This window comes from Rhinolophus sinicus, linkage group LG01 (genome assembly GCF_036562045.2).
Source record: "Rhinolophus sinicus isolate RSC01 linkage group LG01, ASM3656204v1, whole genome shotgun sequence".
Classification (NCBI taxonomy): domain Eukaryota; kingdom Metazoa; phylum Chordata; class Mammalia; order Chiroptera; family Rhinolophidae; genus Rhinolophus; species Rhinolophus sinicus.
Genome location: NC_133751.1, coordinates 59473281 through 59490096, shown reverse-complemented (window position 1 = coordinate 59490096; position 16816 = coordinate 59473281). Strand labels below are relative to the sequence as shown.

At 48.7% G+C, this 16816-nt stretch overlaps 1 protein-coding gene and 1 pseudogene across 1 annotated transcript in view; one reads left to right on the top strand and one right to left on the bottom strand.

Annotated features, from left to right (window-relative positions):
- Window positions 1-14809, bottom strand: part of ITGB5 (integrin subunit beta 5) — a 117704-nt gene extending 102895 nt beyond the window's left edge. The window contains exons 1-2 of the mRNA XM_019738981.2: window positions 14236-14809; window positions 3712-3797 (exon numbers count right to left, since the gene is read on the bottom strand). Of these exons, the coding sequence (XP_019594540.2) occupies window positions 3712-3797; window positions 14236-14305 (156 nt within the window). The 5' untranslated portion in view covers window positions 14306-14809. The remainder of the gene's footprint in view (window positions 1-3711; window positions 3798-14235) is intronic.
- On the top strand, window positions 8178-8754 carry LOC109451051 (large ribosomal subunit protein uL11; annotated as a pseudogene).
- Window positions 14810-16816: the final 2007 nt, after the last annotated feature.

Below are 16816 nucleotides of genomic sequence, written 5' to 3'. Positions count from 1 at the left end.
CTGGTCCTTCTCCTTCCGGTCTCAGCAGCCTGTACTGCCCACGGCCACATCACATAAAGGTGACTGCCTTTCACGCCCTCCAACCTCCTGCTCCCCCAGCCCTGAGCACAGCCCTAGCCTGCCTTTGCCTCCTCTCCTGCTCCCACCCACCCTGCTTTCTGTCCCGCAGGGAACATGGATCCCTCAGCCCTGCCTACTCCTCCCCAACCACTGTCCTCTTGCAAGGCACACTGGCCTCGCTACCTCCACCACAAAACCCATCCTCCCTTCCTTCCTGGGCACACAGCTAGATTAAGTGTCCCAGTTCTCGTTGCACTTGGGCACAGTGATGTGACTGGGTTTTATGCAGGAAAATGTGGGTGGAAATAATGGGGGCTGCCCTGAGGCCTTGCCATAAGGGCATCCATGCATATTCTTCCCTGCACATTCCTCTTTACAGCTAGCTGGGTTGTGAAACTTACTATCTTAGAGCAGAGGCAAATTGCCACTTAAAAAAAAAAAAAATGCAGGACAAAAATCGAGAATAATGCCTGAGTTTGTTGCATGTTTTATGCTGTGCAGCTCACACAGCACCCTAAGTGTGTAAGCCGGCCAAGAAGCAGAGGTCAAAACTGGCTGGAATAGCCCAGGGACAGGGGTCACAAAGGACACGGGATAGGGCATGAGGTGTGCAGCGCAGACAGGTGAGGACAGGCAGCCCCCTACCCATCCTTAGCTCAGAGTCGGGCGAGTCTGGCAGCTCTGGTCTTGAAGCCAGACGGCAAGTCTGACGCCCCAAGTAAACTGCAGTTAGAAAACAAAGACAAGAGGGCCGGGCTCACAGGGCCTCCCAGCAGAACTGCGTAGAGAGCAGCAGCACGCAGTGAGGCCACTGGCTGACTCAAACCTGATACCTGTGGGAGAACACAGGTATGGGAGGACAGACTGACTAGAGAAGGTGGAATTAGGTTACAAGGGGAGTTAAATGTAAAGAGTCCCCACCCCCACCTCAAGTAAAATAAGGAAGTCATTGTGGGATCTAGAGCCGGGCGTTGGATGGAATGTGTGCTGGGATGCATCCGTGGTGGTATGCATGCAGCCACCAGGTGCCTGCGCTTCAGAATCCACAAGAACACACTGGTTAGGGACCTGGCCCTCCAGGGCCACCTGCTTGGTCCAAGCCCACCTATACACACGGCATACGCTCTTGGCAGATATACACCTCACTTCCAGGATGATGTCCCAGGGTATAAGGTCAGGAAGGTATTCAGCCACACGTATTCTGTCTTGCTAAGGGGCAGGGTTGACCAAAGCCATTCCTCAACTCTGCAGACCCAGCTCCCTGAGACACACTCAGGCCCCTGGGGAAAGTTAACTCCCAAAGCGGATGGGACGCTGCATTCCAGTGCAGCATCACAGCAAGTTCCTGAGCCAAGGATGAGGCTCTGTCTAAGCACAGAGGGAGCCCATGGGACAATGAAATGCTCCTCCTTCGCTGCCACTGTCAGGACATCAGATTCATGGAGGTGCTAACACAGGAAAGGAAGAAACCTACAGTAGACCATCAATCCCAGTGTCCGGATCTCACTGCCCACATTTCACTAGAATATAATCATCGACGCCAATAGCAGTTTGCTGGATAACTCTCACTCCGTCATTCAGGAGGCTCGGGTAATTAGCAGTCCCATCTCTGCACCCTCTCTTGCACTGATGTCATTTTATACTCCCAGTAACACTGGAGGGTAGGAACTGTCTTATTCATTTTATATATCAACAAACCAAGAGTAAATCATGGCAAAACTGGGACTTAAACTTTGGTTTTCTAACTCCGTGTCTTTCTAGCAGGCCTCTTTTATCAAATATGAATTCCTGCCGGATTCTTGGTTAGGTCTGGGAATCCAAGATGAATAAGACATACTTTAGGTTTTCAAGAAAATAATGATTTAGTTGGTAAGAGGCATGAAAACAAACGAGCAGACTTATAAGTGTTATTTAAAGAGTAGAGCATGAGGAGACAAGGAAGTGGCATGGCCTGCATATGCAGACGTGCAATAAATAGCCACCCAATGAACTCCTTCAATCAATATTTACTGAGCAACTACTATGTGCCAGGCACCATTGCGAGTTCTGGGGATTACAGCAATGAAGAATACAGATAAAACTCCTGCTCTAACATGCTGGTGAAAAAAACTTAATATTCTCACATCAAATGGACAGATGTACAGATAAATGGATGGATGGATGGATGGATGGATGGATGGATGGATGGATGGATGTGTCTGAGGGAAAAACATGAAAGTCTTCATAGAGTAAATCGGGCTTAAACTGACTCTTGAAAACTGGAAGACAAGGTGTTGCTGAGGGGAAGATGGAGAACACCAGAAGGCTGTCTAGGAGAAAGCGCAGCACAGGGAAACCACGAAGGTGTTCATCAGTCAGGGCTCCCTGGGGATCGTCAGGTAGTCTCCGCTGGCACACGTACTGGGGGCAGGAAAAGGGTGATGGTGGGGAGGCAGGCAGGGGCCATGGAACTTGGATTTGTCCTGCAGGTCCTAGGGAACCAGTGAAAGGTTTTAAAGAACATCCATGACAAAGATACTAATTAAGCACAAACCAAAGAAGGGTTTACATAGTGGGGAGATTCCTCTCAGAATACTTGTGTCGTAATCTTACTCTACTAGAAGAAATTCTAGCAGTCACAGGTTAGAGGCAGTACAGCCTAGGGGAAAGAGCTCATGCTCAAAGGTCCAAGAAGCCAGACTCAAACCCTAGCGTTGGGACATCATGAGGCCTTGAAACAGTCGCTTTGTCTTTCTGAGCCTCAACTTTTTATCAATAAACCAGGTGTATTACCACCCACCTGCCAAAACTGTAGTGAGGATTAAAGATACGATGTAAAAAGTATGTGGCATCTAGTAGGGGGTCCCCACACAATCACTTAGCCATTACAGGCTAAAGACATCCCTAGACCTCTGAGGCTGCATCCCAGCAAAGCAGCCTGGCCTCCTGACGGCACCACACACTCAATTTTAGAGGCTGAGCTAGTCCAAAATGGCAAGTCTGGAGTTCTCCCAAAAAGAATCACAATGGTGCACTAGTGCAAGAAGGGCTTATGTCCCATGGTCCTAACAACAGGTTAGAAAACTGACCCGGGAAGCTTAGAAATTGATCCTTCCCCAGTTAGCCCACCAAGCTTGATATGCGTATTGCTTTAATGACAGCAATCTGCCTATCACCACCCAAGCTTACACTTTTTCCTGCGGGGCTGGAAGAAACAGCAGCCATTCTTTTTAAATAAAATCATTCTCTAAAGGTCAGTTCGTGACACTGACCCTCAAATAAGCCACGTTCAGATGACCAGCATCCATTAACATGCCACCCAGCCAAGGATGTTTGGAATTGTTATGCAACAAACTCACTTCACAAGCTCAGGTCTCTGACTAAATAACAGAAAACTATACAGAAGCCGTGATGGGTTCCCCCACAAAAGGGAAGGAAGGTTCCCTAAAACAGGATTAAAACTTTCAATACTATCTAGAGACCCAGTTTAACTTATGTTATAAAAATGCAGCTTTTCTTTTGTCATTGCCCTGGGGAAAAGAGGAAGAGGCAGCCTGCAGAATCTGCACACATTTTTTTCTGTATCGTCAACTTGTGTGCTGTGGTGTAGCCACGCCCTCCCCGCCCCCACAGCATTCCTGCTCATCTTCCTCCCCTCCCCCACCCACATACCTCTTTGGAGCACCAGGCACATTTCGGGTGGATTAGCAGACATTCTTCACAAGAGGTGGCACTTCCACTAGTGCATATGTTGAGACCTGCAAAGCAAGATAAAGATGCCCCAATTAGTTCACGGCCATAAACCTTCTGGATGAGGCCTCTGAATGGAGTGGGAGGAGGAGTCACTCCTTTTCTTAATAGGGGGCCTCAGTAAGGCTGAAGGGTGCAGGCCCCAGTGCTGACTGCAGGTGAAGGATACCGGCCGACGCTACACTGCAGTGTGTGAAGCACCCACCTAGCATGCACACTTGTGTGACAACTCCCGTTTCTCCTGCTGGGCACCCTTGGATTTCCACCCCCTTCCCTATAATGACAAGTTCTCCCTCACTGAGGGGGAACAAGACCCTTTTATACTTAGCCCAGCCAAAATGACAAAAAGGGGGGGGGGGGGACAGTGTGGGGAGAAGAATATATCTGTCTCCTGTAGGCATAAGAAAAAAAATCCTAATCAGGTGCTATCACACCAAACCCTCAATGGACCAAAAGCCAGCACAGCCCTTAAAAAAGAATGTAGCCCAGGAATATAATGCTGGATTAAGAGAAAGAAAATCCATTAATGCAATATATCTACTAGTAGGTCAAGTAAGAAAAACAACCCATATCATCACCTCTGTAGGTAATGGAAATGCATTTGATCAAATTCAAAACCCATTCCAGATTTAAAAAAAAAAAAAATCAGGAACTAAGATTAAAAGGAAATTTTTACTGTCGTAAAAGTTACTTATTTCAAACCCAGGTCAGTCCCCCTTCCCGTTAACCTGGGAGGGATCTCCTGAGTCACGCTCCACTGTGGTGTTGATATTAATTGAAATCCAATGTTCCCTCTCCTCTCCGCACCCCCACCTCCCTAAACCCTCCTCCCCTCCTCCCCTCCTCCCCCACCCTACATCCCCACCCCTCCTACCCACCTCCACCCTACCCAGCCAGCTGCAGAGGTATCCTTGCTGCAACTTATCCCTTTTGTTTCCCTTCCTCTCTGAAACATCAGGACAGATTTCTTTTGACCAAGAGCAGAACTTGTTGGTTTTTCTCTGAATGAAAATGACTGCTTAGTCCTCAGCACAAACAGACTCTGGTCTCTCCTGGCTGTCGCCTAGAGGCACACTGGATAGAAGGAATAAGGAAAACCCAGGGCCACCAGCCCTAGGAAGAAGGACTCAGACCGTAAGGGCGGGGAAAAAAAGAGTCCAAAAGATGAAAAAGGGAGAGTGGGGGAGAAAATATAGGGAGGTGGAGATCGTTCCCTATCGCCACTAAAACACCATAACAACATCTATTGTAAAGCATCTTGAAACTCTAACATTTCCCTGATTTGCTAGTGTTAACTCCCTGCTTTTCGTTTGTCGCATGCTCCTCAGAATGCCATTCACTGCCAATACCAAGACATCATGGAAATGCTAACGCAAGAAAGGAAGAAACCTACAGTAGACAATTGATTCTGGTGTCTGGATTGGTAAAAACCCACAGAAATTGGGTGACACAGGAAGGTATATTGTATCACCCCAAAGGACACTAGAGAGATAAGAATGGTAGCTGCAATAGAAGGGAGAAGAAACTGGCAGGACCTGAGTTGCTGGGAAAAAAGGAAGGGTGGCTTTGAGGGTAAGAACAATGGTTTCCACCAACCAGAGACCCAAACCCTAAACCCTGGACCCCTCGTGCTCATCACCCTGTTGGGATCCCTGCCTCACACCCACAGAGCTGAGGGACCCAATGCAGGCATTGCTCAGACACCATCTCAAACCTGCTGCAGGACCTCCTGGGTACACCACTGGCCTCAGAACACAATTTCCAGGAGAAACAAACAGGGACCAACCACCATGCATAAACTTCGTTTGAGCAGGAAGAGCCCGTCCTGGGTCCAAACACAGACCAAGAAAGTCTTAGAATCCAGCTCACTGGAAAGTTGAGCCTGCCTGCCTCCTGCCACGTCGTGACTTTTCAATAGGCACTTAAGCCTTTAAAAAAGAAAATGCGTGTAGAAAAAAATTTCAAAATGTCAGTTCCATTTTTTGGTCAAATTCCCTTACCTGTCAGAAACCATTATCTGAGGGGGTAAAATCAAATCTAGAATGAAAGTGACTTTCCTCCTGTTCTCCTCAACCTCCTCAAACAGAAACTCCGCCCTTGTGGCATATCATTTGCTTTGATCTATGAAATCATTTCCACAAAATCACAGAACTACAAAAACATGGAGCTAAAAGTGTTTTAGCTAAAGATGAGCTAGTCAAGTCGCTTCATTTTACAGATGAAAACATGAGAAAAAGAAGGTAAGTGACTTGAATTTTAAGGAGCCCAGTCTACAAGAAAGAGGTCAGAAAAGATGCTAGCCGGCAAGTGCCCACATCCGAAACTTGCCTAGTGGTCTCTGCACCATCTCAGACTCGGGACGTGTGACTAGTGAGTTCCAGAGTCTTCTGGAGATCTCCAACAGGCCTTTGGTCAGCAGGGAACTTGAGGTCAGATGTCTCATTTACATCTCTGCTCCAATCCACATAAATTCACAAACACCACTTTCTGATTGCCAGGGCTTTATCCCTGAGCTCTGGGATCTTGGGTGGGGGGCTCTCCAGGTCAGGGCAATAAGGGCTCCCCAGTTCTGACCCAGATCAGACTGGGCTCTGGTCTTCTGCTTAGCCAGCCTAAAAGACCTTGGCCATAACACTGAAGAGGCTCAAAGGATATGACAGACATCTGGTAAGAAAACATGCTGAACTGTAAAATATTTGTCATACTGCATTGCTAGTTATTTTTACTTTATTATTGCACATTCTATGCTCAAAATGATTCCTCTAGAATTAGGTTGCTGTTGGGACAAGTTCAAATTCAAGAAAACCTGCACACTAAGCAAGCCAAGCACCAGACTAGGGGATGCTAGAAACACAGAGATGAATGATCCAGGCCTTTTTCCCGGGAGCCCACAGCCTGCCAGGTACCAGGTAGCAGGCTGATACACCAGGAACTGACACAGGCTTGTGCGCGGACGTGTCCGGGAGCCAGATATTCCCTTTGGCATCTCTCCTCTCTCCACCTATGAATATTTCAGAGAGTTTGGATTTGGCTGGATGAGTCACTCGGCACCAAAGCATTTTGAAAGGAAGGAAGCGATGAATAAAAAGCTAAACAACTGGAGTTCACAAATGTCAGAGTGTCGTGTCTAGGTCACGGAAATAGGGGCTCGCAGCCCAAACAACGGCCACATCTTTTCTTAGTTGCTGTTTGCATAGTGACTATTCCCAACTCGACTCCAACTGCCTGCAGCCTTTCACGTCTCTGCAGCCGGGGGTTTACTGCAAGCCATAATCTAAAAATATGCTCTCCTTCCGAAACTCATTGACTCACCCCTCTCTTTCATCAATCATATGCAGGCAGCCATCATGTCTGGCCGATCATTCCTTCAAGATGTATGAAATGTTTCCCCCAGTCCAACCCCTCCTGCCTGCTCCCTCCAGCCCCACGCAATCCAAGCCAGGCGCTCCGCACATTCCTGCAGCAGTCTCTCGTGGCTCACCTCCCTCCATTCAGCCTCTCCACACTCCTGTCCACCCCACATCTCAGGGTCACACAACACCTACTGAAGCACAAATCCAGCAGTTGGAATTTCCCAATCTACAACATTCAGCTAACCGAAGTGAGTGGTAAGCTGGAATGGCCCTACTGGCAGGGGGAGAGAGGAGGTGTGACGCTAGTCAGTGGGGATGGTGGGAAAAGCATAAGGAATATATAGGGTACACCACCTTAGAAAGCCATGGGTGAGCGGACACCCACCCATGAACAGTAACGGAGCATGATATTTGGAACAGTTAATGTCTGTGCCATCACCTTCGTGATATAAGTACAAAGTCAGGCTAGAGAAATGCAGTCCTGAATTATATTTTAGTCATTGTTTTCAAGACAACAGGAAATGAAAACATTTCATTATTCTTGTTTAAAAATGAAAAAAAGGAGGTGGCCGCATGGCTCGGTTGGTTGGAGCGCGAGCTCTGAACGGCGGGGTTGCCGGTTCGATTCCACGGCTGGATTGAAGGACAACAACTTGGAGCTGATGGGCCCTGGAGAGACACACTGTTCCCCAATATTCCCCAATAAAATTTATTTTTTTTAAAAAATGAAAAAAAGGCAGTAAGGTTCTAGAGTGCTTCTCCCCATGACCCGAACCACACCTGCCACATTTGTCACACAATAGATAAATTGTTTCCAGTACAGAATCTAGCAACTAAATAGTCATTGGTCTGAAGATGTTCCCATGAAATGGAAATACACCCTAGGAAGGCTCTATCTCAGTCGTTCACATCTTAGATTGCTTTTCTGAATATCAGATGTCTACAGAATACTCAACAATGTCAGCGTTACAGATATGACTTGTTTTTTAAAACATCAATTCATATAATGGAAGAGTACAAAGCTTTTTAAAAAGAATGTATACTTTTTTGGCTTTCGGTTCAGAGGAGGCTTCGTGCCACTTTCTGCCAACGTCCCAAGTCCCAGTTCATCCTGCACCAGCCGCCTCCACCAAGCTGCCGAAGTTCAACCCCAACGAGATCAAAGTCATCTACCTGAGGTGCAGCGGGGGGAAGTTGGTGCCACATCTGCCCTGGCCCCCCAAGATCAACCCCCTGTGTCTGTCTTCAAAAAAGGTTGGTGATGACATCGCTAAAGCAACCGGTGATTGGAAGGGTCTGAGGATGACGGTGAAACTGACCATCCAGAACAGACAGGCCCAGACTGAGATGCCACCGTCTGCCTCCGCCCTGATCATCAAAGCCCTCAAAGAACCACCAACAGACAGACAGAAGCACAAACATTAAACAGAGTAGAAATATCACTTTTGATGAGATTGTCAACATTACCCGACAGATGCGGCACCGATCTTTAGCCAGAGAACTTGCTGGAAGCATGAAAGAGATCTTGGGGACTGCCCAGTCTGTGGGCTGCCACCCTCACGACAGCATAGATGGCACCAACAGTGGTGCAGTGGAATGCTCTAGTAGTTAAGAATTACAAAGGAAAACATTTCAATTAAAGATAATTTGGCAACCAGTGGGGGACCAAAAAAAAAGAATGTACATGTTCCCTGTATACTGATATGAAGTGCAACCTGATACATTGCTAAATTAAAAATGAAAATAAAAAACAATATGTAGAACAGTGTGTTCAGTGCTGCCTTGCAATACAAATGGGGGAGGGGCATTTGTAATATGTGTATAGAAAACACGCTGCTACGTAAGCAAACCTAACAGGGATAATCAATGCAGGGAGGAAGGTCAGGGCTGAGGGGGCGACAAGAATGGATGAGATTTCTCACTGCATACTTGGAATGCTTTTTAAAAATTATATGAATATATTACCTATTTAAAAATTAATTTTTAAAAAGCCAATTGATTACATCTATAGTCTTCCTCCACAAACCCATAACTCCAAGCTAATCATGAGGAAAAGCATCAGACAAACTCCAGCAGACGGGCAGTCTACAAAATAGCTCCTCAAAACTGTCAAGGTCATCAAAAACAAAGAAAGACTGAGAAAGTGTCACAGCCAAGAGAGCCTAAGGACACATGACAACTCAGTGTAATATGGTATCCTGGATGGGATCCTAGAACAGAAAAAGGACATTAGGTAAAAACTAAGGCAATCTGAATAAAGCATAACCTTTAGTTAATAATACTATTAATTGTAACCATACTAACAAAAGATGTTTATAGGCAAAACTGGAAGTGAGCATATGGAAAGTAGGTATATGGGCTGCTTTCCTCTCAATTTTCCTGTAAATCTAAAATCATTTTACATTTTTTAAAAGTTGAAGTTTGGTTTTTTGTTTGTTTGTTTGGTTTAATGCCATTGAAACCATGGAGAAGGTGGGGTGGGGGGAAATCAACTGAGTATCAATCATTATGGTTGTATCAGGGACCTAAAGGTAAGACCTGGGCAAGTCACTGCGTAGCAGGTGAGGCAGACCCCCTCCAGCCCCGGTTTCACTAACAGAATCCACTGTGAGCCAAGGGAAGGAGATGCCAATTCCAGTCCACCCGAGGGATGCTGAGAAGCCTTCATAGAGGAGGGGACATTTGGGCTGGAATTCTAGGATGAGGAGAGGATACCCTGGGCATGAAAGACCCAAGTACGTGTTATGTCACTCATTGGCTACATGACCTTGGGCAAGTCACTTAACCTTTCAGCCTCAGCACCCTCATGTAAACATCTCAGGAGGTAGACTAAATGGCCTCTATCATAGACTCCATCTCAAAAAACTCTTGACACATTCAAGTAGGTTCTCTCTCCCAGAATGTTTCTTCCTCATAAGCTACCCACACAGACCCTGAACTCAGAGCTAGCTGTAGACAGCAACAAGGAGGTGAGGATGGGACAAGCCCTGCCACACACACACACACACACACACACACACACACACACATAAGGTAAGTACATAGGATGGTGATGAGTGCTAAGGAGAAAAATCAAGGCAGGAAAGGAGATATAGGAAGAAGGCAGGGCAGGAGGTTGCAGCTTTACTTGGGAGTGCCCGGGGAACACTTGGCTGAGTAGGAAAGAACTGAAGAATGGCAGTGGTGGAGGAAGTCGGACATCTGGGAAGAGGGAAAGGCACAACCGTTCCCGTCCAGGCAGAGGGAAGCGCCTGCAGCGGAAGCATGGATGGCATGCTAGAAACAGCGAGGGAGGACGAGGCTCTTCTCCTATGGCTGGAGTGAAGTGTGTGAGGGCAAGTAAGAAAAATAAAGTCAGGGAAACTGGAGGACGAGAGGAGGGAGAGTTCACGGAGAACCTGGCAGGCCACTGTGAGGACTTCTGGAAGCAACTGGAGGGTTTTAAGCAGAGTGACATGATCTGATTTGAGTTTTAACAGGATCACTCTGAGTGAGAGTCAAGAATAACTAAAGGGACTAGTAGAGAATAACTAAAGGTCCCATGTCTACAAAAGACAAGCAACCATCGCTGAAAAACTCTAGGGGGGTTGGGGAGGGAATCCAGTAAGGAGAGGGCAGGCCACACTACAGCCCCCCTCCAACCATCGGCCATTGGCCACTGGGGCGGGGGGGTGTCAAGGCCTGTCTTGAAGCAAACTTTTCACCGTGTGGCCCAGGAATCAAACCCTGCATTCAACAAAAGCAAGAAGAAGCCTCACAATCAAATGGGCACCTATAAGTAGTGTTCCTTTACATTTATAAAAGCCATTAACCCCATTCCAACTGAAAAGAAAGAACACAAACCATAGCTGTGGCCTCCAAAGCCCTCAGCCCCAGTCAAATGAAAATACCTGTGAAAAGAGGCCCCACCCCCTTATAACCCAGTTACACACCGCCCTGTGAGAAGACACTTAAATACTGTGTAATTATCCCACATTGCCGATATCGTTAAAACTTCTGAGAATATTTCTGTGAATCAGCTGAAGAAGAAAAAGTAGTTACCAGGGCAGACAGGCACAAAGGGCCTCTTGCCAACTACTTAGATATTTTAATTCTCCGTTGCCTCAGTAGCTAAATAAGCATGGAGAACAAGCAGGAGAGGAATACTAATTAGAGCTAATTAGACCCTGCCCTCTTCTGCCTCAATCCCCTTTAATAAAAAGCCCCCTAATTCAAGGATGATGGAGCTAAAGTGTAAATACCTAAGGAAAACAGCCATCCACAAACCAAGCCCCCGGTTTGCATTTCATTGTCCTGTCATTGCTAAACCTATGCCTGCTTACCTGAAGACAGATGCCAACCCACAGCCCACGTCCAACCGTCCCAACAATGAGGTGGCATGGGGAGAGTCTACCAACAGGAGTCCACAAAATAAACTAAAGGGCTCTCTTAGGACTCAGAGCAATCTAATTTGCAGGGCATCGCTAAAAGAACAGTAAAAGAAATAATAAACTATGATAGCAAACATGACTCCAGCCCTATAGGAGGATCAATATTGGGCTCCCCCCTCCTTAGAGAGCAAAGGCCTCACCCCAGAGAAACCCCACCCTGGTTCTGTGGGAAGACCAGTCTTAGGGTCCTGTTGTGAGGCTCTTGGCCATGGTATAAGAAGAGCGGGAGATAACTTTGGGATGTGGGATTTGTCAGCCTGCCAGGGACTTGTTTGAAATGAGCCCCCTTAAATTAAAAGTCTGTTTCCTGCTGGATTCAGCCCCGGGATGAAAGTGTGGAGATAGCAACAGACCGGCAGCTTGGCTAATGGTGTGGGAACACCCAGGCAGGGTAGCCTTGCAGGTCCACCTCTTTCACGACATAGTAAAGGTGTTTCTTTCAAATCATGTTCCTAGTGGCAAGACAGAAACAAACTCTGGAGAAAGGACTTGCAGGAATTCAAGGAAAAAAGAGAAAAGAGAACAAAAACTCTGTTTCAAACTATGTTGGAAGGTGGCTGAGCACCACTGGGAAACTAGGAGAACTCACACAGTTGTAAGTCCCTTCCAATCTTGAGAAGCTCCAGATTATAAGAGGGAGGTGACCAGATATGAAGGCCAATGAGGGGCTTGTTCTATCACCGTTTTGGGGGAGGGAGGCTGATGGAGCTCTCAAGCAATGTCAGAATGAAAGGGAACCCTGAAGGAGTTGGAAATATATCACCGGCTCAAAGCTTTTTCCCTACCTAGGTTGTGTCATGTAGGACAAAGGGAACTGGGCCAGAAAGCCTCCTTGTCAGGGAAACGGAGAATGGGCAAATCACTTCACCCTCTTGGGCCCACCCAAAAAATGGAGATCATTGTGAAGATGTATATGAACTCTAAAAAACAGAAATCACCATGTAAATGGAAGCTGTCTTGAAAAAATTCTCTGCAACTGGAAATATTTGAGTATTAGAATCACAGAATGTCAAGCTGTAATAGAACTTAAAAGTCATCTCCTTTAGCAGTTCCTAATTTTTGGATTTCACAGAAAATTAAGAACAGAACAAAACAAACAGAAAAGGGGGACATTTACATAAGAATTGCCAGATTTTTATTTTGTCAAAAATGAAAAACTACCCCCCTATTACCACTTTAAATCATTAAAAGAAAACAAGTTTCTCATTAAAAGTAAAAAAGATCATTTCAAATGAGTCCTTGTGAGGCAGGGGACTGGTTGGCAAAGACACTCTCCTGTGTGTGACATAGGCTACATCTTCTTTCTCTCTGCATCTCCCTGACCGGCACTGGTTGGCAGATGGGTGTTTGGAAACCACTGCTCTATTCCAAGTTCTGGAGTGATTAGTTTCCCATAAAAGAAACCTAGCTACAGTATTAAGTTTGAATTAGGGCCTGCAGGAAGTTTTTTGTTTGCCCAGACCCCTCCTCCACTCTCAGACATAAACCTCCACTGCCTTCATGTAAATGAGACTCCCGTGGAGGGGGCAATCCTGCCCTCCCTCCGAAGCCAGGCACTTGGCTCACGACAGCAACCAAGTACCGTGGGCTCGAAAGTGAATGGAGCACCCCAATACATAATTATTTCCTACGGGGAAAAAATAAGTTTGGGACTCCCTACGTTTTTTTGTTTGTTTGTTTGTTTTTTGTGGTTTTTTTTTTTGAGGGAGTGGAGGTAGCTCATCTTCCTGGCAGCCCCAAAGTCAAAAAGAGCATCCTTCCTCTGGGGCCTCCTACCTGCCACATCCAGCCCTCCCCTAACTCCGAAAACTTAAAGCAGGTAAAAGGCTCCTCACAAAGCGGCCAGCCCATGGTGCTCATGGCAGTGTCGCGCTAATGCAATCAATCGCACACCACTCCCTGCCCTCCGCTCCAGAATCCTCCAGACTTAGGGGAATGTGCAGCACAGAATGTTTGTAAATTGCGGGATAAAGCCAGGCAGAAGGCATCAGATCGGGAAGTTCCAGGTGGGGCTGTGGTTTGGGACGTGGGTCTCCCCTCGGGTTTGCGGTGACTTGGGGGAGAAAGAAGGGGGATTACATCTTTAAGTAAGGCTGGGAGCTGTGAAACTCTAGGATTCGCTATGGGGCCCCGAGCATCCGCAGTTCCAGGAGACGAACCCTCCGGGGTAGCGGTGGCCCCCAGCCTGGGCTCCAGCGAACACTCCAGGTCTCGCATCTCCAACTGCCCTTCGCCGCCCAGAACCGGGGCACCCGCAGCATCACACGGCGCCTCCCAGAAGGCCGCCGGCCCCAGACCAGCCACAAGGGCCGCTTTGTGCCAAGGCGTGCAGAGCCCCGGCCCCAACGCAGGGCGGGCGGCGGCCCTCCCCGCTCCCTGGGCGCGGGCGTACCCCGGCTGGGTCAGCAGACGGACAAGGCTGTTTACACTGGAAGGAAGGCTCCTCCTCAGCCCGGGAGGGGATCGGCTGCGGACTACAGCCGCGCGGGGCTGCGGGCGGGGTGGCGCATGCAGTTCGGAAGCGCCTCACCGGGCCGAACCCCGACGGCTCGCCCTCCTGGGAGTGCTCCGAAGAGTCTTTCCGCGCTCAGACACCGCCGCCCGCCCCGGCCCATCCAAGTCGCGACAAAGTTTCTTTCTGCACCGAGGGCGGCGCAGCTTACCTGGGAGTCTGGGCACAAGCGCGCAGAGCCCGAAGAGGCAGGCGTACAGGGGCGCCGGGGCTGGCGGCATGGTGGGGGCGCCCGGCCTCAGCGGCCGCGCCGACCACAAACTGTGCGGGAACGTGCGTCCCAAGCTGGAGCGCGGGGGCCGAGGGCCGGGGGCTGCAGCCGCATGCCCCGCGCGCAGCCGGGGCTCACAGCGCCCTGGGGCGGGCAGGAGGCGGTGGCGGCTGCGCTGGCCCGCGCCCTGCCGCCACCATCCCTCCGGCAGCGCTCGCAACTCAGTCCAGGGGCCGCCGCTGCCTTGGCTCGCCGGCCGAGACGCCTGGAGTGTCGCCGCTAGGGACGGCCCGGGCGGGCAGCTCTGGCAGGGGAGGGGCTGGCTCCGCTCTACGGCCGCAACTTAGACTCCGGGAGGCGCCCCGCTCTGAGGCTCCCCCGCGCGCCGGCACACTCTGCCCTTCGCCTCCGCCCCTTCCCTTCCTCCCTCCGGCTCGCCAGGCTCCACTTTCCTCCCCTCCTTCCTCCTTCTCTTCTCTCCCCTTCCAGGCCCCCGCCCGGCTGCCACACGGTCAGTTTACGGCGAGGCGGGGCGGGGCGGGGCGAGCTCCGGGCCGGGCCAGCTCCGCCTTGCGCCGGGACCAGTCCGGGACAAGAGGCGGAGGGCGCCCAGGTGGAAGTCTCTTCCCGCGCGCACTTGGGGCCGGGGTTCGAAATCGATGGGTAGGGTCTGGCTGGGCTTTCACAGCAGCTGGGAGCTACAGGAAGGGGGCGGGGCACGCTCCACCAGGGGTTACTTTAGGTGGCTAGACTTCTGGAGAGAGCGGGCACATTGGGATCTTGCCACGGCCGTCTCGTCCTCCCAAAGCCGAGCCTGCAGCCGGGCGCTTGCGGGAGGAAGGAAGGAGGCGACGCGGTTGATGGGGAAGGGAAGACACGTGGGGCGTGGAGCCCACTTTTCTCTCATTAACGTTTTGCCCCTTTTGGAGGATTCCAGACTGGACAATGTGCCGCTGTTCTTCCTTCTCCTTGTTTTGATACACTGGCGGATTCCGTGAAAGCAAACTGATAAACTCAAAGACAGGCTTTCACCTTATCGTTTACATTAAACTGATAAACTCAAAAATAGATGCTTAGGTTTTTACGGTATCGTTTACACCTGAGCTGGTGCTGAACTTGCGTGTACGGGGTGGGGATGGGGAGCTTGGGGAGCTACTAACAGCGCACAGGAAGGACCAGGTGGGCTTGAGCTGGGATGATGAATGACTTAAGACCGGTAAGGTTTAGGGGCAGCCGGATAGCATGTTGGTTAGAGCGCGAGCTCTCAACAACAAGGTTGCCCGTTCAATTCCCGCATGGGATGGTGGGCTGCGCCCCCTGCAACTAAAGGTTGAAAAACCGCGACTGGACTTAGAGTTGAGCTGCGCCCTCTGCAACTAGATTGAAGGACAACGACTTGGAGCTGATGGGCCCTGGAGAAACACATTGTCCTCTAATATTCCCCAACTGGGGAAAAAAAAAAAAAAAAGACTGGTAAGGTTTATAGGCAAATAGAAGGAGGTATCATTAGGTTGGTGCAAAAGTAATTGCGGTGTGAAAGGTTAAAAATAATTGCAAAAACCGCCATTACTTTTGCACCAACCTAATAACGGTAATAGGATGCCTAACACACAGAGAGCACAAGGCTAGCCAGGCACTGGCTGAATTTGAATGCTGGTTCTGCTACTTTCTTTCATCTTACGCAAGTAAATGAACTGTTTTGTGCTTCAATTTTACTATCTGTAATTTGTACCAATAAAAGTATGTACATTTAAAAAAAGAAGTCATGTTTATCCCCATTGTCCAGTAAAATTGGTGCTGCAGAGGCTGCCCCAGGTTTATCTTGTGTCTTTCTGCCTCTCAGGGTAGTAGAGTACTACACTTGGGCTACTCTTACCCAACCTTGAGAAGCAATGATTATAAATAATTGAAAGCCAGTGAAAGTTTGAACTGGGAGGTGGCATGTGCCAAGTGGTGATTTTAAAAGACTTGTCAAGCAGGTTGTAAAAGATGGATTAGATAGAAGAAAGTTAAGTCTCAGAAACTGGGTAAATACTGCATTGAATACTATCATTAACCTGCATTTATGAAGCATTCTATAAGTTTAGGCCCTATGGTATCTGACCTTCTGTGCATCACCTTTCCATGCCAACATAGTGCTTCACTGTTCTGAACCAACACACGCCCTTATTTACCTGGACTGCACCTGGAAGGTGCTACAATCAAATCTACCCCGGTCCTGTCCCACCTGGTGGTTCCCAACCTGCCCAGACCTGCCAGGAGCCACTAATTCCCAAGTGATGACAACATTCTTCTATGCTCTACAATTTTAGAACTGGTTTGGAGATGCCTTTTCTAATTCCCCTGAAGCTTTTGCTTTCTTGTTTGCAGCTCTTTTCCTACCCAAGAACCCTTCATTCCTTTTTATTAAGCTGGGGGGTAGAAATGCCCTTCAAATGCTTTGATTTCCTCTAATCAGCAAAGTCAGGGTGCACGGCTGACCCCCCTCAGGAGGGAGACAAGGCAATACTTCCCAGTCACT